Source organism: Pteropus alecto, unplaced genomic scaffold (genome assembly GCF_000325575.1).
Source record: "Pteropus alecto unplaced genomic scaffold, ASM32557v1 scaffold75, whole genome shotgun sequence".
NCBI classification, from domain to species: Eukaryota; Metazoa; Chordata; class Mammalia; order Chiroptera; family Pteropodidae; genus Pteropus; species Pteropus alecto.
This window is the reverse complement of record NW_006440638.1, coordinates 29,285,860-29,308,507: the sequence shown is the minus strand read 5'-3', so window position 1 is coordinate 29,308,507 and position 22,648 is coordinate 29,285,860. Positions and strand designations below refer to the sequence as shown.

Below are 22,648 nucleotides of genomic sequence, written 5' to 3'. Positions count from 1 at the left end.
CCCCCTCTGCTGAAAATATCCTATTGTCTGGGCTGCTGGGTCCTCAGCCAGTCTAATAGCTACTCCCAGAACTCCTTTTCCTTCTCTTAGTATCAATCTTTGAATCCAAGATTTTTCTATCTGAAAGGACTTCAGAAGTCATTGAGTCCAGTTCACTTATTTGATAAATAAGAAAAAGAGAGCACACAGGTCATGGCAGACCCTAGTCTCTTGACTTCCAGTCTCAGGCTCTGCATTGGTTGGAAAAGATGGGGCTATACTATCCGATAAAGTAGTTCCTAAGCCATATGTGGCTATTGAAATTTAAATTAATTAAGTTAAACAGAATTAAACGTTGAGTTCCTTGTTCACCCGAGCCATATTTTAAGTGCTCAATATCCATATGCAGCTGATGGCTACCACATTGGACATCACAGATATAGACCATTTCTATCATTGTAGAAAGTTCTATTGGACTGTGCTGGTACTTAAGCTTGATATAAGAATCAGAGGAAAGCATGATGAGTAGAGAATTTAAATAGCTATGGTTCAGTTTGTCCAGAGCCTAGCATGGAATTGGATCATAATCCTCCTTAGTAGCCCCTGCTCCCTTCCTGAATTCTGGCCACAGCCTCTTCATAGACTTGGACTGGTACTATTTCCTTTCAACCACTCATTTCACCGATAGTCATGGCACACCTGCTATGAATCAGGTACCAAGCTCAGTGCTGAGCATGCAGCAGAAAATAGGATATTGTCCTGGGGGAGATGGATGCTTACACCATTAAGATACATTGAGGTTAGGCCTTTGAGGACATGATATCTAACCTAAGACCTGAAAAATGAGTAGGAGTTAGCCAGGTGAAGGTGGTAGTGGGGAGATGGGAAGGTAAAAGGAAAAGTGCTCCAGAGAGAGGGTTTACATGTTCAAACCAACAGAGAGCATGCTCTGGTGGCACATATAGGACTATAGAAGAGAGATGAGGCTGACGCAGTGGGTGAAGGCCTACTCATGAAGGGATTTGTGAGCCAGGGGCAGTGGGAGGCATGGAAGGGTATAGGGGTATCAGAGGTACATCTTTGGCTTCCTATAGATACCAAGCATTACCAGGGCCATTTAGACCTAGAGATGGGTGACTGGCTGGAGGAGGCCAGTCTGTGCCCCACTTGGCTATTGTGTAGGAAAAAACAAAGAGTCATCTGTGATCATCAAAATCATAGCTGCACATTCGACATACATGATCTAATTTAATCCTCATCACCATTCTATGAGGGAGGCTCATTTTTTTTCCTATTTTTTTGTTCTTTGTTTTTTTTTTTAATTCTTCTTTTAAAAATGAAAAAACTGAAGTTCAGAGACATTAAGTGGCATCCCCAAGGGATGGTGAAACCATAGTTCAAACCCATGCTTGGCCAACAGAGCCTAAAGTCTGAGTTCTTGATGACTTCACTCTCCATTCCCATCTTGCTCTTTAGATACTCCTCCATTCCGTATACACCACACATTCTGGTCCTAGTATATTATTCACTGTTTCCTGAGCTTGCCTTTTCATGCCAGTGTGCTTTTCACATGCGGTTCCTTCTACCAGGCTTACTCTAATCCTGTCTCTGGTAAAGTCCAACTTGCCCTCTAGACTCAGCCATACAATCCCCTCCATGAGTAGGCTGCCTTGAGTTTCTCAGACTAGGTTATACTCTCCCCTTTTCTCCCTCCACTGTCTAGGATACCACCCACCAAGATGGGTTATCTATCCTAAATTGGTTCTCACACCCTTGAGGGTACCAGCTCGTGTGCCCAGGGGGACCCAAGGCCACAGAATACCCGGAGCATCCATTCTGCTGTATGACCTTGTGGATAAAGCTAGATGACTCTAAGTATACTTCAAACACCTTTTTATTTTTTTCTAAATTAAAGCAAACATGGACACTGTGTGAGAAGAATGTAAAATGTGCATGAATTTTTAAGATAAAATATAGGGACTTCAAAGACATTTTTCAGTCTGGCTGCTTTCGGCTGTGCCCCCAGATTTCCCTGGGGGAAGCAGTCGCTTGTCTTTGCTGACAGGCGACTTACTGGAAAAGTCTGCAAAGCTCTGGACTACAGAAGGTAATGATTTATTTATATTTCTGTCTCTTGCACCAAGGCGGGAGCTCCCAAGGGCAGAGACAAGATCTGATTCATCTGAGTCTCCAGTGGCCCAGCAGAGAGCTGAGCACACGGAAGATGCCCTTTGAATAGTAATAATGATAATAATAGTAACAGTAATAGCTAACACCTGTAGCACTTATGATGTGACAGGTACTTTTCTAAGAGGTTGATATATTAATTTAGTTAGCCCTCACAACACTGCTATGATGTGGATATTATTATCCCCATTTTACAATTGTGGAAACAAGCACAGGGAGGTTAAGAGTTTTGCCCAAAGTCACACAGCTAGTAAGTTAACATGTTACATTGCCCCTTTGCTGAATGTTTATTGAATGAATGAATGAATGAATGAATGAGTCAGTGAACTTGCCTAAGATAATATTTAAGTCTGTTTAATAACAAAAGAATATGCTCAGGCTCCAATATTAAGTGAACAAATCAGTAATGAAATAGTACATGTAATTTGACTGCAATTCTTGATGCATAAGGGAAAGACTGTCAAGAACTATATGTACATCCACATTCCCATGGGCAGTATTCTGGGTGATTTCTTATTTCTCTATCCTTGAAATTTTCTACAGCAATGTTATATTACTTTTACAATTAAATAAACTATATCCTTTTTATGAATTAGAAAATAAACAAATCTTTATTAGGAAAAAAGGAAGGCTATGGACAGACATATAAATCTCTCTGAAATCCTTCCACTTTTATTTATTTATTTTTTTGTTTTATCTTTTTACTTTCAAGCTCTCTTGGGTACTTTTTTTTAGTTGGGTCTCTATTCAGAATGTAGTACAGTTTACTTTTTAAAATTCTATCAGGGAATCTTTTAGTAGGCGAGCTTATCCAATTTATGTTTGGTTTTAGTTCTGTCATTTAATTTTATTTGCATTTAAAAATAATTTGATATGTGATTTAGGTTTTCTTTACTTTGTATATTTTTATTCTGAAAACTTAGTTACTCTTCTATATTTAGAAGTTACTCTTATTTTTAATCTACCATTTATTGAGCACTTACTATGGGCCAGATGCTAATTTTTACATTGTTATTTAATTTTAACCTCCCAATAACCCTATAAAGAAGGTACTGTTGTTATCCATTATTCTACCCACTTGCAGGGATGAAATGGAGGCTTAGAAAGGCTAAATCACTTTAGGTCACATAGTTAGTGAGTGGTGGAGCTAGGATCACTCCAAGATCTAATGCCAAAGCTTTTAACTTAACTGTTGTGCTATGGGCCCTTCTCTCTTTCCCCCAAACTTGAGGCTTGGGTTGTTCCCAGGGAATGGGACTAGGGTAATTTGTTGACACCATCTCCACCCAGAATAAGGCATAATGTAACCTCTTTATACCAGAGCCTGGCCAACACAAACTTTTAGCCTCTCTTAAAGCCCAAGTCCACCCAAGAGTGGTCCTGATTATTTTTGGGAAGTCAGTCCCTGTCTGGGTCCCCTCATTCTCCCCAACCCCCACTAGGTTCCCTTACCTGGCCACCTGGTTGATGACAGGAGCAAAGTAGGTGGGCCCGTAGAGCTGTACTGTGCGCAAGCTCTGGAAGTAGCTCTCCAGCACGCCCTCAATGCCCGCACAGTTGGGGTCCTCATCATTGTTGTTCTGTCAGGGAAGATGCCCTGCTGGGCTGAGCCCATGTGGAGTATACCCAAGAGTGCTCTGGTCCCAGCTCACTCCTTCCTTTTCCCATCACCCTTTCATGCTCCCCTCTAAACTCCAGCCCTGCTCCCCTCCCTGCTCTTCTACCCTATCATAGCTTCCTGCTCCTTACAGGTCCGTGACCCTTAGGAGAAATGTAAATAGAAGAAATTTGTCAACTTGGGTAGGCCAGAAGCCAGGACATGGAGTATAGGCTCTGGCCCATATCGTACCAGGGGAAATTGATGGGAGATCCGTCCCTCTGGGGGCAGCTTGGCCCCAAAGCCGTAGGCTGGAAAGAGTTTGTCACTGTCATAGTCCTGGATGATTTCTCCCACTGCCTTCAGGGCCATGGCATAGGCGCTGAGCTGGTAGGGACTCATGTAGTGCAGGGAGGTGGGCTGCAGGGGATTCCCTGTAGGGACACAGGAGCCCAGCCTCATGGCCACCTTGCTCATCCACATATTCACTTGCCTATCCTTGTATGCATCTATCTACCTGTCTATTCATCTACTCTTTACCTATATACTCCCTTATTATTTTACCCATCATTCATAAATTCATCTATCTATCTACTCATCAATCCATATATTTATCCATCTACCCATATAGCCATTTACCCATCCGCTGGCATAAATCCATTTTTCAATCTACCTATCCATCTCTATCCATTTGCCTTCCTGTTCTCTTATCCAACTGTCCACCCACCTTCCCATCCATCCATCCACCCACTTGTCCACCTGCCATTTCTCTTCCTTTCTCATCTTTCTATACAGCCATATTCTTTTACCTACCCATCCATCCATCCCTATCCATTCCATTCATTCACTTGTCTGTCTATCCTCATATGGATCCTTCCACCTGTCCACTCATTCATTCCCCATTTACTTACCTGTTGTTCTCCAGTTTAAACATCTGTCCATTCACATACCCATCCACATACTACTGTACTCACTCACCAACTCATCTACCCTCTCTGTTCACCTGTCTACCCACCCAGTCATTACTTACCACCCATTCATCTATCTGTCTCTCCTTCTACCCCTATTCTCTCCATCCATTTATTTACTCATCCACTTCTTGAGCTATCTACCCTTTCAACTTTTTTGACCCATTTACCCACCTATTTTCCTATACCCTCTGCCCACCCTTATACCCAATAATCTTCCCCCCAACACTCCTGCCCCAGTACGAGCCTGGCTGGGCTTTTCTTCAAGCCTCGACTTCCTGGGTAGTTGAACTCTTATCCCTAGTTTGAAATCCAGGCCAATCCTTAAGGACTTCCTTAGAATTCCTCCATATCCCATTCCCCCATCCATGCCTCACCATTTGAAGCTGTGAAGTCAATGGCTACTGTGAAGTTCAGCTGTGTCCTGTCAGGGAAGTAGATGGATTGAGAAGTGAGGGACTAGTACTCATACCAGAATTTCCCAAACACAAATGTGCATATGAATCAGCTGGGAATTGTGTTAAAATGTAGATTCTGATCTGGATGGTCTGGGTGGAACCCAAGATTCTGCATTTCAAACAAACTCCCAAGTGATGCAGATGCTTCTAGCCCGTGGAGCACGCTTTGGGTAGCAGAATTAAATACCTACTGTGTGACAAGTGTATTAGGTGTAGTTTAACTTAACCCTTACTATAGCCCTGAAGTAATAATTAACATCTCCATTGTACATAGGAGAAAAGTGAGGATCGGAGAAGCAAAGTACATTTTCCAGGTTTGCCTGCCTCCACTGAACCAGGCTTTTTTTTTCTCTCTCTCAGCCTCTTCCTCTTGCCTGTCCATAACTTTTGTCTGGGTTCCAGTCAGATTACTGGGGCATTCTTTGACGATGTCAGATTACTGGCATCCTCCCAGCAGGGACTAGAAACTAGAGATGAAGCCCCAGGAAGAGAACTAAAATGACCAACATTATGCATTTTACAGAGCACTTTATAGTTTGCCAAATATTTTAAAGTTTATATCCATGATCTCGTTGGACCCTGACCATTCATAAATAAGAAAACTGAGGCTCAGAACTGGGAGGAACTCATTATTTTAGCCCAGAGTTTGGCTTTTGACTCACCCTCCCTTGATGTAATCGACAAAAGTGAATTCAGAGTCCACAGAGAAGGAGAGCAGCGTCACCTGTGGGACAGAAGAGGCAGCCCTGCTACTTTGGAAAAGGCAATTGGGGTGGCAGAGGGAGAGAGGCATGATGCACCCGACACTGTCCAGTTTCAGAAAGGACAAAAAGGGGAAGCTGATGGAAACATATTTGGATTTCCAAAAGTATATTAAATTGAGAAATACAAGTTAGGTTTAAAAACATTCTGCAAAAGAGTAAAGATCAAAAAATTTCCACAGGTGAGAAAAAAAGAAAAACTTAAATGGTGCCACCTTATGCCAAACATAACTAATCCAAGAAATCTGTGCCCACAGACTTCCTGTATCCCCAACATTTGTCATGCTATGTCAATGGGAATAGAAACAGAAGGATCCAGGGAGGGCCAGAGCTCCAGGAAACACTCACAGTTCCCGAATTGACATATTTCTTCTTCTTACATTTCTTCCGAGGGTTAAGTACCTAAGTGAAGAAGAGAACGGTGATGGTGTGAAACAGAGGAAGAGAAGTACAGACTGAGTACAGTGGGTTGGAGAGAGGACCTGGGTAACCTGAGCAGGGCTGGAGTTCTCACCTCATACACTGTGAACTGGTTCTGGGCCTTGCTCAGCTCCCGGTAGCTGGTGGTAAACTCACCGATGAAGTCATGGCTGCAATGAGGCCAGTTGTGGGTGAGCAGCAGCAGCTGCTGGCCTGGAGCCAGCCCTAAAACCAGCCTTTTATTCTCACTATCCTCTGCCTCTACTTGAGCTGCGGGGGCATTGGGACAGAGGCCAAAAGAGGGGCCAAGCTAAAGCGAAGAGAAGGGAAGAGACAGTGTGCCAGAGAGACAACTGAGAGGATCAGTTGTATCTAAGATCCTGGCATCTATCATCACCCTTTCTGGCTCCCAAAGCCACTTTGGGGTTCCTAGTGAATGTACTACCTATTATAGGTAACTGTTTGGATTAAGTACAGGAGAAAGCAGTACCATGGGGGGCAGTTCTACCTTCCATCCCGGTCCCAGTCGTACACATCAATCTTCACTGTTCTGAAATGCAGAAGATAAACATAGGCTGAGTGTGTATGATAAATCCTAGAGACACTCCCACCCATAATCATACACAGATCATCCTCCCATCCACCCATTAGTCCTTTCATCAACCTTCCTCCCATTTGTCGATCTATTCATTCATCAATCCATGCACATACCCAACCGTCTACTGCTGCTGCCACCAATACAACTACAACTGCTATTTGTACCACTATTGCTATTCTTTACCACTCATTGAGTCTTTTTTTTTTTTTTAAATAAAAACAATCCTATAGCATTTATTTTCATCTGGTAATAACACAAGAGTAATCAAAGCAATATGAATAAATGTTTAAGAACTATACTCTTAACAAAGGACACCTACAAAACATTAACTATTGCTTTCTCATTAATTTCTCACTTTATTAATTCTTTCTAATTGGAGACACTTTGGAGCAGAGTAATATTATCTCCTCATAGTATGATGCAATCCAGCTGTTTTCTTGACTTTGTTTTAGAATGAATCTCTTATGCATCATCTAATCAAAACCAATGATACAGCCCTCTATCTGCATATTCACTTGCTCATAAAGCCACACCTGAATCCGAGATCTATTTTGGAAGTATCTGAAGATCAAGTTGATGGGCTGCACCATCACCTTCTTCACTTTTTGGCCCTGGCCACAGTAAGCCATGGTGGAAGCTCTATTGGGTCTCAATATATATATTCCAAGCACTGTTCTCAGCACTTTCATAGATCATCTCATTTAATTTAACAACCACCTGATAAAGTAAGTACTATTATTCTTATTTTTGGATAAGGAAACTGAGGTACAAAAAATAGTAACTTGACGAAGGACCATAACTTGTAAGTGACTGAGTTTAGATTTAAACTCAGACATCCTGGTTCCAAAGATCTTGTTCTGAACTAACTATGCCTAAATCATCCCCATATGGCCATCTATGTATGTGGCAGTCCATTCAACCATTTCTCTATCTAGCCACTCATTCACCTATATATTTGCCAGTTCAATTACCTGTCAGTCCCTATCTTTGTCCATCCATCTAACTATACATCTAGCCATTCACTGACTCACTGATGCATACAAACATCCATCTGTCTTTCCATTTATCTATTCACCAAACACCCAACCATCTGATACCTGTCCATCTAATATTCCATCAATCTATATAACCATCCATTTATGTGCCCACCCACCTACTCCATACTGCCCATTTCTTAGTTCATATGGCCAGCCTATCCATCTTCTTTATACTCATCCATCAACTAATCTACCCTTCCATCTACCATCTATTCATCTGTCCATCCATCTACCTGTAACTCCACTTATTTATCCTCCTGTTTTTCCAATCATGCCTCTGCCTCTTCATACATCAATCTTTCATATACCCATTTATCCATTCATCCATTTACTCATCCATCCATATTAATCTATCTATTATCTGTCCATCCACTAATCCACCTATCAACTCACCCACCAATCCTCTTATACACCCATCCATATACTCATCCATCCAGTCACCAGCTCATCCATCCATTCATCTATGTATCTGCTCATTTATTTTTTCATTTGCCCTTTCATCTACCCATCCATCCATCCATCCATCCATCCATCCATCCATCCATCCATCCATCCACCACCCACCCCACCCATCCGCCTATCCATCCATGTGGCTATCCATCTACTTCCCATTGCACCCTTCTCCATGACTGAAACTCTGTCTCACTGAGCAGCATCTTCCAACATTATTAGGATACTTCTGCCATCATTTTGGGGCCCAAGAACCCCACTCTTAGGCCTTGGTTCCCTTACTCCTTAGCTTATGCTAAAGCAGACCTGTCATAGTCTCCATTGCACAGTGCCCGCACAGGGATGCTGAAGGGCTGCCACACAGGGTTCAATGTGTTTTTCACAACCTCTGTCTTGTGGCAGATGGTGAACCTGGAGAGGAGCAAGAGGATTAATACCAAACTTTGGGGTAGGACTGAGCCCAGAGACAGGGCCTGATACTCTTGGAGATTCCTCAAATTCTCCCACTTCTTAAACACATATTACGTGCTGCTTTGAGTGAATTCTGGACTCAGGTCCTGGTGAAGTCTAAGATGCCCCATGCCCAGGCTCTGCCTAAGAGCCCTACTGGGCTCAAGGTCACAGTGGGGCAGCGGGGTGCCATAGGAGTGGATAGTGACTCACGTGCCATCTTCATTGCTCCTATAGAACACAAGGAAGGGGTCTGATTTCCCAAAGAAGTCCTTCTTGTCCAGCTTGTTTGCACACAGCTGCATGGTAGCAATGTCCTAGGGATAAAGTTGGGTGTCGACACTCAAATTTTCTATAGCCTCAGATAGCCCACTAAAGGGAATTTGGGGAGAGAAGGGAGCCTCCTGGGTCTAGCATGTGGCCCTTACTAACCCGACAATTGCTAAGCTCCTCTGCGGTCAGCAATATGGTCCCACACTTCTTGCCTGGTACACCCCTGGAAGCAGAAAAAGCCTCTTTGTGAGGAGGGGAGAGTAGGCAACAAGGATTGGGGTGGCCAGTCTGGGATTAGGTGGGCCAAGGGATTCAATTTGCCATTTCCTGACAGTCTCCTGAGTATGTCCCCTTCTGTCCTGGGTGGCTCCTAGTGGGGAAGGATATAACTTTGACTGGAGAGGGGTCTACAGTCTGGAAGGATGGAGTTAATGTAGCCTAGGTAGACATCTCATAATGGTAGCATGGGAAAGACATAGGCTTGAGAGTCCTGGGGAAGTTATGTCCCCTTTCTTTGGGCTCTAGTTTTCTCTTCTCTGAAATGGAAATCATGCCCATGTCTCAGGGCTGTGAAGATGTGAAGATATCTAAATGAGTGCAGGTAAGGAATAGCATTATAGATATGAAGGTGTTTATGTCTCTCAAAGCAGATCCTGTTATCTACTATATGCCAGGCACTGTGCTAGGTATGAATCGGCTAGTTAGTACTCTCCAACTTTGCTAGACTCTGCCCTCAGGGAGCTTCCAGGGGAAGGTGAGATGTCAAAGCCAATAGGCAAGTAGAGTGTGATATAACAGTACTGAATGAGGGAGAGGAATTTCTATCCAGGCCTGGGGCAAAGGTCAAAGATGCTGTGCTTTCTGAAGGTTGAAGAGTAAAATAAAAAAGACAAAAGAAGACTTAACCTCTCCTGACCCATGTGCAGGAAGGGTGCAGACCAGGACACCCATCCCCAACTTGCCTTGGGTCTCCAAGCAGTCAAGCAACAAGGGACCTTGCTGATATGAGCCTGTGAACACTGATCCCCCAAGGGTTTCAAAGTGTGGCAGAAAGAAAGCTAGATCAGGAGTGTCCTGGCTTCGAGCCCTGCCTCCAACTTGCAATTTGATTTTTCCCACCTTTAAAATGACAATGTTGAACCATTTCTTTGACTTCTTCGATCTCTGACTCTGTGCGTTAGAAAAGTGTGATTAGTACAGGGACTCTTTGCCTGCACATCCAGGACAAAGTCTTTAATCCTACTCTACTGCCTTCTCACATCCCCCTTGATGTTCTCCCTCACCTCCTCACCCAGTGTAAATTCCAGTCACTGATTATAATAATCACCACCTTGTGTCCTATCTATCTTCCCTTGCCCTTCTCTTAGTTTGATATACTTATTTGGCAGAACCACAGCCCTAGTTAAATCTAATTCTCTGCCTAACCCATACTGCATCTATGCAAATGAATATGGCCAGAGAAAAATGCACAATCACGTTAACTGGTCTCGTTTTAAATGTATGACCACAAACCTCAAGAAGGTCCTTAATAATATTATACATTCCAAGTCCCTTCATTTTTCAGTTTTGCTAGATGGCTGTTTCACTCCTCTCTCTTCAAACCTGAATAGCCTCCTTCCCCCTCCTCACTCTCAGCCAATGACCTTGTTTCCTACTTCACTGACAAAACTGAAACAACCAGAAGAGAATGTCCACAGATCTACCACCACACCTCCTTCCCCGCCTCCAGTATCTTCACTCACACAACTGTGTCTTCCTACCGTTGCTATAAATGACTATCCATGTGCCTATTTATCCCTCCACTGTGTGCTACATTCCACATCCGCTTGCCTACACAAGGACACCATTCCAACAATTCTCCCATCTTTTTGTTATGTCAGTTTTTTAGTTTCTACTTTTTGTTATGTCAATAACGAACAAGTGTGGTATAGTTTTTCTCATTTTAAAAATTTCAAAACTATTCTTGACCTCACTTTCCTCTCCGGCCACCCTTCTTTTTCTCCTCAAGGGGGATGCAGTAAAACCCCTTGAAAAACTCCTTGACTCCCTTTCTTCTCTTCATTCTTTTCTAAACCTCTCCAACTGTTACCCCCACCTCTCCTGCAAAACTGCGCTTGTCAGAGTCACCAGTGACCACCACCTCGCTAAATCCCATGGCCAAAAAATACAATAATAATAAAAGCAAATCAATCAATCAATCAATCAATCCATCCATCCCATGGCCAATTCCCAATCCTTACCTTGCTTGACCTGCAGCAGCATTTGACATGGTTAGTCACTCTCTCCTCCATGACATATATCCTTCACTTTGCTTCTAGGACAACACCGCCTTCTCTTGGTTCTCTTCCTACTTCATTAATGATCCTTCTTAGTCTCCTTTTCTAGTTCTAATTCCTGGAGTCTCAGTCTTTAGTCTTCTCACTTCTCGCTCACTGCTTTGGTGAGCTCATCTAGTCTCATGGCCTTGAAGAGCATCTAAGACTCATGTATCTTATTGCATGTCCACTCAGATGTCTGATAAAAATTATGAAATTTCACAAATCAGACTGAACTCCAGATTGAAACCCTTCATAACTTACTCCTCTCTCACTTAAAAAAAAAATTTTTTTTTTTAGCATCTCAGTTTATGGCAACTCCATCCTTCCTGTTGTTCCGGCCAAAGGCCTTGCTGTCATCCTTGATTCCTCTTTTCTTCTCACATCCATATTCAATCTGTCAGGAATCTGTTGGCTCCACCTTTAAGATATATCCAGAATCTGACCACTTCTCCCCTCCTTCACTGCTACCACCTGGATTACTGTAATATCCTTCCAAATGGCTCTCTGCTTTTACCTTTGTCTACCCTAGGTTTATTCTAAATCCAGCAGTCAGCATCATCTTTGAAAGTATAGTCAGGTCATGTCGCTTCTCTGCTTAGAACCCTCCAGTGATTCCCAACTCAGAATAGAAGCTGAAGTCCTTACAGTGGCTCTAAGGCCCTAACTGTTAACTCTCCAACCTCCTCATCTCCTCCTTTCTTCCCCCGTTGCTCACTTGACTCCAACCACACTGGCCTCTTACTGCTCTTTGAATGTATCAGGCTTTTGCTTTGGCAGTTTTCTCTGCCTAGAACATTCCTCCTCCAGATACTGCATGGTTCCCTCCCTCATTTCTTTCAGGGCATTGCTCTGAAGTTACCTCTCCAAGAGGCCTACCTAACCACTTTGTTGAATATTGCAACTCCCACCCACTCAGCATTTCCAATCCCTCTAATTCTTCTCTGCTTTGCCTTTTTTCCCCTAGCACTTAATGTCTTCTAATATATTATGTAATTTACTTTATTTATTATGTCTATTTTGTAGGCCTCTTCTCCCCTTCTACAGTATAAACTCCCTGAGAGCAGGAACTTTTGTTCACCATTACAACCTAAGCCCCTTGAACAGAGGCTGACACAGAGTATATGCCCAGTAATATTTGTTGAATGGATAAATCCCTAGTGCCTAGCACAGGGTATGGCATACAAAATACTAATATTTAGTGAGTAATGGAAATTCCAGAGAACTCTTTTTAGTGAGGGGAAGCATCCTGGAGGAGAAGAGCTTGGAAGTGGACCTTAAAGGTCGAATCAGACTTAGAAAAAGAGTGAGAAGAGAGAGAAAACATGTCAGGCCTGAGACTGATTTGAGCAAAACCCTGGAGACTAGAGTTTCTGGACAGGATGATGGGAACCATTGAAATCTCCTGACCGGGGGAATCAGCCTTCACTGCTTTCAGGTCAGCAGTATCTTTGAGAGGAGAATTTGGAGCACCCACCCTTCCCCCCTCATCCCTTCCAGTTCTGCTCACGTGAGGGGTCGCTCTACGCGGCTGCCCTGGCCTCCGATCACCTCTCCCAGGGCCAGGAAAGCTTGTCCCAGGAAATCCTGCACCGGGACAGGGAATCAGCGAGGCCAGGAGGGGTTGGGGGTGCAGAGTCTCAGCCCAGCCCAGCAGCAACGACCAGGGTGTTCCGAGGCAGCGGGACGTCGCAAGAACTATCGCCTGGCCTGTGCTTTAAAGTGAGTGGGGGTGCCCCTAGGCAAGCTCTTCTTCTTGGGCCTGCTATTACTTTAAACTGCTCTCCAGGATGCCATCCCACTCCTCACTTCCACCCTCCTCACCCTGCCCAGCCCGGTTCAGCCTCACCTTCTGCGGGTCCCAGCAGCGGCCGAGAAGGAAAAGGAGCAATGAGTAAGAGGCATAGGTGGGAAACTGAGGCAGGAGCAGGAGAGGAGGACCGGGAGTGTGGGTTCGGGCCGAAGAAGGTGGAGAAGAAGGTGGAGTCAGGGTTGAGGGTGTGGGAGGGATCCAAGGAGGGTCGTTTAGCACGGGGAGCGCCGCCTGTGTGCCCAAGCCCGCAAGGGGACGCTCGCTCACCGGTTTGGAGATGTTGGTTTTGGAGTCGACGTTGTACCTGGAAAGAGAGTTGAACCAGCGTGGGGCGGAGCTGGTGGGAGAGAGCCTGGAAAAGGGGTCGTGTTTCGAGTCCTGGTGAAAATTGTGAGTAGAGCGAAAGGCTTGAATCCGAATTTAACCTGGATCTCCTTTGGGGCAAGAGTCAGGGTCAGAGAGGGTCAGGCCCCGAGCGAGGTCTGCTGGGGGGGCGGGGTCACATGGGGGAGGGACCTAGACGGAGGCGGAGTTAAATTAGGGAGCAGAGTTGTGGGCAGGACCAAGCCTGGGTAGTGAACTGAATTGGATGTAACCTAAGGACTGAGCCAAGCTAGACTTGGGGGTGGAGCTAAGACTAGAATGGAGCCCTTCAGAATTGGACCGAACTGGGCCTGGGAGAGGAGCCAGCCCGGGAGGCCAAGTTGGGGCAGAGCCAGCCAGAATTTAGGGTGGATCCAGGTGGGGGGGGGCGAGGTGGTCCAAGCCAGAATTCTGGGCGGGACTCACACATCGAAGCGCAGATTTTGCTTCTCTTCAAAAAAATAGTCAAGGACAAATTTGCGCACGAAGTCTGGGTTCAGCGTGTTGTCGATCACCTCGGTCCGTCCGAACTGGATCGGGGCGGGCAGGGAAGGTGCCAGGAGTCAGCACGGGGCCTGTAAAGGGGCAGGTGATTCCCGGGGGCAGCTCTGGGCTGGGAGAGAATTCCCCGACTCACCTCCCGCCACTCTTGGCTGGCCCGGCTCTGCGTGTAAAGCACCACCACTGCAGGCGGGAGCGGGGGCAGGGGAGGGAAAGACGTCAGGTCGGTCCGCACCCCCTCCCTGCTCCTCAGTCGCACCCGCACACCAAGTTCCCCCGCACCCCGCCCTGGTGCTGCCTACTGGGGTCGGACTTGGAGAAGGTGTCGAGGTCCAGCAGGTTCCTAGAAAAAGCAACAGACAGATGGACAGAGGGTGGGTCATCCTGAAGCCCATTGCCTCGACTCTGCCAAGCTAGGTACCCGGGGGGAGGCATGGAGCTCAAATCGCACCTCCCTCCCCCATTACTACATCCAGCCGTGGGTCCGCGTTGTTAGCACCCTGGACAGCACCGGAAATCTCTGTCCCAGGACCGTGTTCCTGCGGACTTGACGCGTATGAGTTCACACTGTCTCCATGGGCCCAGGAAAGAGAGTGAGACCCAGAACTTTGTCCTTCAGAGGCCCAGATCCTACTGCATTCCGGCGACCCATCCCTTGAACCCGCAGGCTGAGTGAGCCGTCTTTTGCGGGTGGGGCTGTTCAAGGAAACCCCCTCCCCGAACCTGCCAGAGACTCCCCGGAGTCTGATTTTTCAGCCCCTTATGCTTCTCGCCTCTGCCCCTCCTCCGCTCCACCCCCAGTCTAGCTCCTGTCTGCACCGAGCCCCCGGATCTGGTTGGGGCTGGGGCAGCATTCAAGCCCTTTTCAGGTAGCCCGCTCACCGGCAGGACACGGTAATTTCAATCTTGGTGGCTGGGACGCTGCGCTCAGAGGCTCCACCGAGAGACATGGCTGGTCGGGTGGCCGGAGCCGCGGAAAGCTAGGGGCGGTGGCAGCGGCGGGGCCGGCCCATGTGCCGTGGTGGCGGCGGCAGTGGCTGCACTCCCTCCAGTCCTGCGTGCTCTCCCACCGCTCACTCCTCGTCTGTGGCCACCAGCGGCAGCGACTCCAGATGGCAACACAGCCCCGCCCAACCCTGCGGGTGGCCCCCGCCCCGTTGGAACAGCCTCGGGCCAGCCGGGAATCTCATCCAGACCCCAACTTCAACCCACACCTTGGGAGTCCTTCCGGCGCATTTCTGCCAGTCAAAACCGAAGCCCCCCCGCCCCCCCAGATCTGTCCGCGGTGCTGAAGGTTTTGGGGCGCCTGGTGGGCTATAGGGACATTTTCTCTTCCTGATCCCGACCTGCCTAGGTCTCCGAATAGGAAGTTACACATTTGTTCTCATTCGTTGAGTGACCTTGAGCAAGTTACTCAACATCTCTGTGGCTCAGGCTCCTTTCTCATTAGTAGAAAGGCCGAAACAGCACCTACTTGGGATGTCATAGTATCTTATAAAGTCGACTTGAGAAAAGGTCTGAGCACAGGGGATTGTACTCAGTAAGTTCCAAGAAATGTTCGCTGGTATTATGTTCTTCCTCTGGGCATTTGTACCAATGGACCTCTTACGTGTTAAGTCAAAGCTCAGTAAATGGTGACTAACAGCATAGTGTAAAGCCCTTTGCCCAGTTCTTTGAACCCCCATGACTTCATGGTGTTAGAGATGCAGACACTGAGGATGTAACCCACTCTAGGTCACACTGTAGGTGAGGGTGATGGTCATGCAGATCCATCCTCCCCACACCAACTACTGCCACCAAAGCCCCAGAAACCAGTCCCTCCACCATAGGCAGGGGCTGCAGGTCACCTGTACCAAGACTGTGTTGCTTGAAGAAATTGTTAAAAATGAATACCCCACCGCATTCCCAGATAAATAAAGGTATCAGCAACCCTAAGTCCAAATTTCAGGTAGCCCTAGGAATCAGCATAGATAAACAGACACCCTAGATGATTAGGGCCCACTCAGACCCGAGGACCGTTACTATACCTTAACAGCCTGTGCCCATATATCCCCACCTCACTGAGGAGACTATCATGGCTCAGGAGGTACACTAAGTCCCCAGTTTTCTTTCTGCTTCATCTGCCACCCCTAACCCCTTCTTACAGCACAAGGACAGTAAGAACTTTCCAAATAACTCCACAAAGACAGCAAACAAATGAGGATGCCAGAGAGCTGCTGTTCGAAAAGACTTTGATTTTATTTTATCAGTGTCAAACTGCCTATTCTCAGTGCAGGTGACGCCTCCTCCTCAGGAAACAAGAATGACAAAGGGGTCATCTTTCATGAAGTCTTGGCCTCCACAAGGCCCCAGGGAAGCCCCATACAGTTCTGGGAGTTGAAGGAAATCCTGGCAAAGACTAGGGTGGGTGAGAGGCAGTGTCAAGAGGGGTGGCGATCACCAGTCAAGAAGCTCGGGTTGTAGAACCCTATTCTTGGCCCTGCTTGGCTTTGAGGCTGCCACGTGCATGATGGAGAAGGGAGAGTGAGATTTCCCCTGACTCTGAAGCACTCCTTGGCCGGGCATGGCTTTGATTCTGCTCAAGGCTCAGGTAAGAGAGGAGCAGGAAACTGTCATGGGCTGGCTGCTTCATAAGGTGCTGCTGCTGGTACCCCGGAATCCGACACCACGAACAAACTGCTCCAACAGGCCGCCAATGGCACCAGAGGGACTGGGGGCTGCTGCCCGAAGCCCCACTGTGCTGCTGTATGCGGCCAAGAAGGCTGAGCGCACCTCCTGCAGCCGAGTCTCCCGCTCATTCAGGGCTGCAAGCCTATGGAGAGGGAAGAAGGGAAAGAATGAATGCATTACCTTGGGGCAGGATCCAACATCCTCATCCTCATGCTACAATGCTTATCCTCTGTCTTCCCCAGCACAAGGCCAGCATCTGTCCTGTGGTCATGCCCCAAATATTTGACCTTGTTCCCCTCTTAAACCATTCTTCTCAGTTCTCAGGCTACTGTTCCTACCTAGAAGCAGTACCTTTTATTGGGGCACTGGCCTGCCTTTCCATGGGAAACAACCATCTCTGTGACTGGAGAGAGTGCAAGCCAAGCAGGAAGGAGGTTGCTCCAACAGCTGTTGGCTTCCATTCCTTAATAAGAACAAACTGAGGCAGAAGTCTTAGACCTAACTGTAAGGAGAGACTCCCAACACCAAGTTGGGTTGACCTTTCTTGGGGCCAGCACCTGGAGCATCCTGGGAGAACACTCTTGGCAGTGCCCTGGAGAGGCCAGGGTCCTCACTGGAAACCCCGAGGCTCTAGCTACACCTTTAGTCACTGTGGTCCCCAAGTAAACAGCTAGAGGGGTGCTGCCTTTTCCTTCCTTGACCTCTACAAGCATTGATCACAGATAAAAGAAACCCCTCTTCTTTTCTTGGCCTGGAACTACAAGAAGGGGAACAAGTGCACAAAAACTCAGGCTTATCCATGCATGAATTCCATATGAGGCTGTTTAACACCTTGAAGGGTTCTTTAATAGAGAGACCTATGGTAGCAGCCACATCCAACCTCTGGTCTAAAAGCTTATACAGTCTAGGAGTGGGAGGGATGTGGAATCAGAAGAAAGGTCAGGAACTCACATGGTATTCCCTCTAACTGTACCCTGGAGAAAGGTGACACACCTATGTAAGATGAGCCCTCATGTTCCTATCCATCTAAGCACCAAGACTAGCCCTAACCACTAACTTACTCCAAAATTTTCCCAATCCCTGGGTAATCCTTCCCAGGAATCTGTCAAAAGCAGCAGAAATGTCTGCAATTCCCAAGCCCAAGTGACTTGCGCCCCAGGGCCTGGAGAACAGATGGAGGTATGAAGATAAATGAGAGTCCTGGTTAAGTATGAGAACAGACCTAGGGAAAGGAGATTATGTGTGTGTGTGCGTGCATGCATGTGAGAGATGAGTGGGAGAGGGAGCATGGGGGGCTGAGGGGAGAAAGAGAGAGAGAACAGAGACAGAGGGAGACAGAAAAATGCAGCAGCAGGTTCTAGGGCGGAAAAAAGTCAAATAGCTCACGCAGCAGCACTAAGAAAATGGAGCTGATACTGGATTCCTGCAATACCATGAACAACTCCAAAGTCTTTTTTGGCATTGAGGGAAATACATGGCCCTAGATCTTCTTAGGTTTCACATAGGCTGGAGACCACTGTGTTCTTCAGCTTTTCTTTAGCGCATACAACCAGGAGAAATTCAGATTAGTAGTTTCTATTAATGGGGAACATCCAAAGGTCCATACGGGTGCATTCTCACTCCCCCCTAACTGGGAGGCAGAAGGAGAAAGATCACAACCTATTTAAAGAAAAGAAGACTGGAGCCCAGAGAGAATATGCAATATACTTGAGGACACACAGCAGGCAATAGGTAGGCAGGGACTGGAGCTCCCGTAGCGCCATTCCCTCTCAAGAGATGAGCTAATAGGCTTAGAGAAGGCTGACACCCCAAGACATAGCTGGTGAGCAGAACAGCTAGTATGCAGACTAAATTTCTCCGACAACAAAGCCCAAGCACTGAACTCATATATTGTGTGATCTCACTGGAATCAACCCTGGCCCCACCCCCACCTTGCAGTCTTGGGGTCCATGAGATCATGTAGAACCTAGCCCTCCTCTGGGCACCACCAGAACCAACCAGAATTCTGAACTAGGATCTCAGAGAACTACTCGAGGTATAAATTGTAGGACCTAGGACTATAGTTGCCCATTTCAGTGGCTAATGCCAGGTAAGTGAGGGGTGTTATCAAGCAGGGGCAGAGATGTCTGTTTCTTCCAGAGACAGCACTTAGGCCAGTATGGCTGAAGTAGTTAAGTCCCTACAGAAAGGTGCAGACAACAAAAACCTAAAGGATCTTGTTTTTCATTTAAGGGCCTGGCTACAGAGGTTGTGCCAGGCACTAGTAGCCTCCAAAGTCCTTGGGCTACACCCCAGCTGCAGAGCCCGGGCCTATGAGTACCATCCTGGAATCCTAAGGTCTAGCCCCTTTTAAATGGCCTCCAAGGGACCCTTCCCAACTCTTCAGGGCAACCTGCCTCCCACCTGTCAGCGTTGGTGGGTACAAGCTGGATCCTGGTGGTGGGGATGAATGCCCAGCACCTGAAGTTCATTCAGCCCATGGTGGGGAGGTGAAGGCCCTTAGCCATAGCTGAGGACCAGGCCACTGAGGCTCTCCCCCCACCTGACATCCAAGAAGCAGCAGAGCATGCAAGGAGGAAAGTGATTGCCAGAGGTAGCCACTCAAGCGGATGCATTATGAGAGTTGGAAGCCCAGTACTAGAGACTTGGAGGGGGAGGATTTTATAGACCTGGGATTTAGTATTGCTCCAATTTTCTTTCCTGACCAGGGGCAAAAGCAGAAGACAAAAGTGGGGAGGCGGGGGAGGTTGGCAAGGAAGCCTTGGTTCTGCTGGGGAGGATCACAGCCCTCGGGCTAAGCCAGCTCCATCCCAGCTCTGGTCTCCACCATATACCAATCTTCACTACCTCCTTGTTCTGATTTCAAAGGATTCTCCTGTCAGGCAAAGCCTTGGACAGAAATAGAATCTTCTATAGTTAGTTACAGTCCAGCCAGCTTTCCCTCAGGGTGTGCCCCGACACCCGTAGATGGGTTTTGGAGGCTGGGGAGAGTGATCGCATACTCCAATGCACTTCCTGAGCAGCCCATAAGGCCTCCTCCTTCATACCTCAGGGGTCAATGAGCAGGGAGGTATACTTAGCTAAGGCACTGAAGTGGGGCACAAATCCCAGGCCAGCTCCCTGGGTCTGGCTGCTGCCTCATTCTTAACTAGCACTCTTGATTGCTCACCAGCTTTTAATATGGGCAGGGGAGCATCCTGCCTTCTCAAGCAAGACACTTACAGACAACTGTTAGGGAGCTCATCCGGGAAGCTGAAAGGGAGAGAGGAGTCTGTGTGCAGGACAGCCCGTTCCTGAATACTGCCACAGCCTGTTACCATCTGCCAGCTGCCAAAGTCTGTGGAGAGAGAGGATCCGGGCAGGGGATGGTCCACTGATCTGGGGCAGAGAGGAGAGAGAGGGGAGATGATGCACAGTCAGTCATATGCCTGACAGGGGAGGCTCTGAAGGGGTGGGGGTTGGGGACTATGGTGGCCCTGGGTCATGGCTGCAAGGTTCTGTTGGTGAAGCATCTGTAAAGTCAACCACTTTCCAAAAGTGCAAAAACAGCCAGATAAGGTTGTGACCGAGAAAGAAGAGTATAGACCGTAAAGCAGGCTCAGCTGTGACGACAATGTTTCGTGCAAAGACTCACAGGAGCAAAAGAAGAAGAGTAAAGCATGGTGACAAGAGATGAGCCAGCAACCAAAGCCTGGAGTGAGGGCGTACCAGCCCTGGTGGCTGATAAAGCAAGTATAATCTCAACAGCACCTAAAGGAGAGGAGCAAGGTTGGATGCCCCAGGAACCAGGGAGGCAGGATTACTCTCCAGCACGCAGATTGGCAGGGTGGGCAACTCGGAACCCAGGGGCCGCTGAGGTCCTGTCAAAGAGGTGGGAGAACAAACCTCTTGGGGACCATGGAGGGTAGTTACCTAGATTGAAAAGTGAGGTCCTAGGAGCCCTGAGCCCCACCTCTGCAGTGCCTTCCAGGTGCTATAGATTGTATTCACAAGTATACCCAGCAAACTCACTGGCTATGCCCAGAGGGAAGGGATAAATCAGGCAGGCAACTTGACGGCTTCATCAGGCCTTTTTCAGATGGAGGTTTGTGGGGTGCAGGGAGAGGAAAGTTGTATTGGGAATCTACTACTGCCATCTCCTCCCCACTCAGACCCAACCCCTCTGCATTGTCTCCAGGCAAGAGCCCAGCCAGCAGGAGGAGGGGTGGAGGGGAAGAGATAAGGAGACATTGAACAAGGCCCTTCCATCAGCTGTCCCTGGTCCTAGTGCCCAAGGTGTATCATCTTTGATGCTTGACCCTTTATTTTTTAATTCAAGAATAGCAGAAGGTGCTCCTACAGAGACCCAGACACAGCAGAAGCATGAATAGTGGTGTACAGAGTGCGGAACAAAAAAAAGGTTCATTAACCTTGGCCCACCTAGCAGGCTGATGTAAAAGGCTCCTAGTCTGAATTTGAGGTGAGTCCCTCCCACAGGTCACCAAGGCCAACCTTAAGCAGCTGCCAACTGAGTGCAGCTCTAGCCAGGTGATCCTTAACCACCTCTGTTTTAGAGACAGAGAAATGGCAGCCCAGACAGGTGAAGACAACTTGCCCAAGGTCCTACAGCCGGCGAGTACAAGAAGAGATTTTTAAAGCCAAGTTTGATAACAGATTTGTCCTACAACAAAATCACCTTGAGACCAGGGAAAACAGATGGCCTTCTACATTAAAGCCCCCATGAATCGGAACCTCTTGCAACAAAGACCTGCCACATTCATCATTCCTGTTTAACTCTGGAAGGTGTGTGACAGTAGCATTAGGGATGAACACAGGACATGATCTACTACCTGGTGGGAGCCCCTAGTGCCCAACAAAGCAGGGCTTCCTTGTTTCTAGACAGTGAAACTTGATAGGGCTCAGGCAGTATGTAAATCAAAGAGACAGCTGCCCAGGAGAGGGAGAGCCACGCGCCCATATTTTGGCACCTGCCCTATGCTTCCTCCGGTCATGCTGGGGCCTTCAGTCAACACAACCCTTCTGAGGTCAGCCTGGCTCCACAAATCTCACCCACTGTTCAAACTTTAGGGTACAGTTTCTTTTAATAGTCTGTGAGAAAACAAATCCTCAACACCAGAGTGTTGAAGAAATGAAAGGGAAGCTGAATAGAAGAGGCAAGTAGGATGAAGCACTCCTGGGGCCAGGAACATGGAAGGTTTCTTATGCCCCAACCCCACACCCTCAGGGCTATCAGAGACACTGCCAATGGGAAAATGATAGACAGATGGATGCGGTTATGGAGAAGTTTTCCTCAAGGATTCCTGGTTTCCTAGGCTAGTCACTTCCCTTTACTTTTCCAGTGTCCAGCAGGTAGCACCACAAGGCAAGAACTGCACCTGGAGCAGCCCAGGGACAGCTGTGGGATAGAGGAGGCAGCACAGATAGCCAGGAGCGTGAATGATCCCAAGGGACATTGAAGCCATCACAGTAGACATCTTTTGCCTCTTTTTCAAGAGTGAGCAGACTTCAAATGAAATTTTCCTACTTGAGCCTTTTGCCAAAAAAAGGGTTGCAAAGCAAGTTTTCAGCTCCTAGGTTTGAGAGCAAGGGGCTATGCTCAGCAGTGAGGTGTTTTAAGTGCCAGTCTGGATTAGCTGGCTAGAGGGGACAAGATCCTCAAGATGAAAGGAAACAATCACCAAAAAGGAGCACCTGTACCTGCCTAGTAAAAGAAGGAAAATCTTCAAGTCGGTCTCGGTAACTCAACTTGCTTTAATAAGACCCCACACTCTTCTGCGCTGTTTCCCTACTCAAACACAAACAGAGCAG

The 22,648-nt window shown here is 47.3% G+C and overlaps 2 protein-coding genes and 1 pseudogene across 7 annotated transcripts in view; all 3 read right to left on the bottom strand.

Moving 5' to 3' along the window:
• CPNE9 (copine family member 9) overlaps positions 1 to 15,284 on the bottom strand; it is a 19,244-nt gene extending 3,960 nt beyond the window's left edge. Inside the window, exons 1-17 of the mRNA XM_006917593.2 lie at positions 15,053 to 15,284; positions 14,473 to 14,513; positions 14,307 to 14,353; positions 14,096 to 14,199; positions 13,574 to 13,610; positions 13,343 to 13,345; positions 13,004 to 13,080; positions 9,338 to 9,401; positions 9,119 to 9,222; positions 8,762 to 8,866; positions 6,879 to 6,920; positions 6,465 to 6,540; positions 6,299 to 6,352; positions 5,852 to 5,913; positions 5,109 to 5,155; positions 4,016 to 4,197; positions 3,619 to 3,746 (exon numbers count right to left, since the gene is read on the bottom strand). Coding sequence (XP_006917655.1) covers positions 3,619 to 3,746; positions 4,016 to 4,197; positions 5,109 to 5,155; positions 5,852 to 5,913; positions 6,299 to 6,352; positions 6,465 to 6,540; positions 6,879 to 6,920; positions 8,762 to 8,866; positions 9,119 to 9,222; positions 9,338 to 9,401; positions 13,004 to 13,080; positions 13,343 to 13,345; positions 13,574 to 13,610; positions 14,096 to 14,199; positions 14,307 to 14,353; positions 14,473 to 14,513; positions 15,053 to 15,120 — 1,241 coding nt within the window. The 5' untranslated portion in view covers positions 15,121 to 15,284. The remainder of the gene's footprint in view (positions 1 to 3,618; positions 3,747 to 4,015; positions 4,198 to 5,108; positions 5,156 to 5,851; positions 5,914 to 6,298; positions 6,353 to 6,464; positions 6,541 to 6,878; positions 6,921 to 8,761; positions 8,867 to 9,118; positions 9,223 to 9,337; positions 9,402 to 13,003; positions 13,081 to 13,342; positions 13,346 to 13,573; positions 13,611 to 14,095; positions 14,200 to 14,306; positions 14,354 to 14,472; positions 14,514 to 15,052) is intronic.
• LOC107196072 lies at positions 7,338 to 7,597 on the bottom strand (annotated as a pseudogene).
• A 1,100-nt stretch (positions 15,285 to 16,384) lies between the features above and the next one.
• The window catches only part of MTMR14 (myotubularin related protein 14), a 44,958-nt gene continuing 38,694 nt past the window's right edge, over positions 16,385 to 22,648 (bottom strand). For 2 of the 6 annotated variants that reach the window (XM_006917591.2, XM_025050730.1), the window contains exons 18-19: positions 20,063 to 20,218; positions 16,385 to 16,982 (exon numbers count right to left, since the gene is read on the bottom strand). In XM_006917591.2, coding sequence (XP_006917653.1) covers positions 16,799 to 16,982; positions 20,063 to 20,218 — 340 coding nt within the window. In that variant the 3' untranslated portion in view covers positions 16,385 to 16,798. The remainder of the gene's footprint in view (positions 16,983 to 20,062; positions 20,219 to 22,648) is intronic. The other 4 variants (XM_006917592.2, XM_015593781.2, XM_025050731.1 and 1 more) reach the window with 3 other exon arrangements.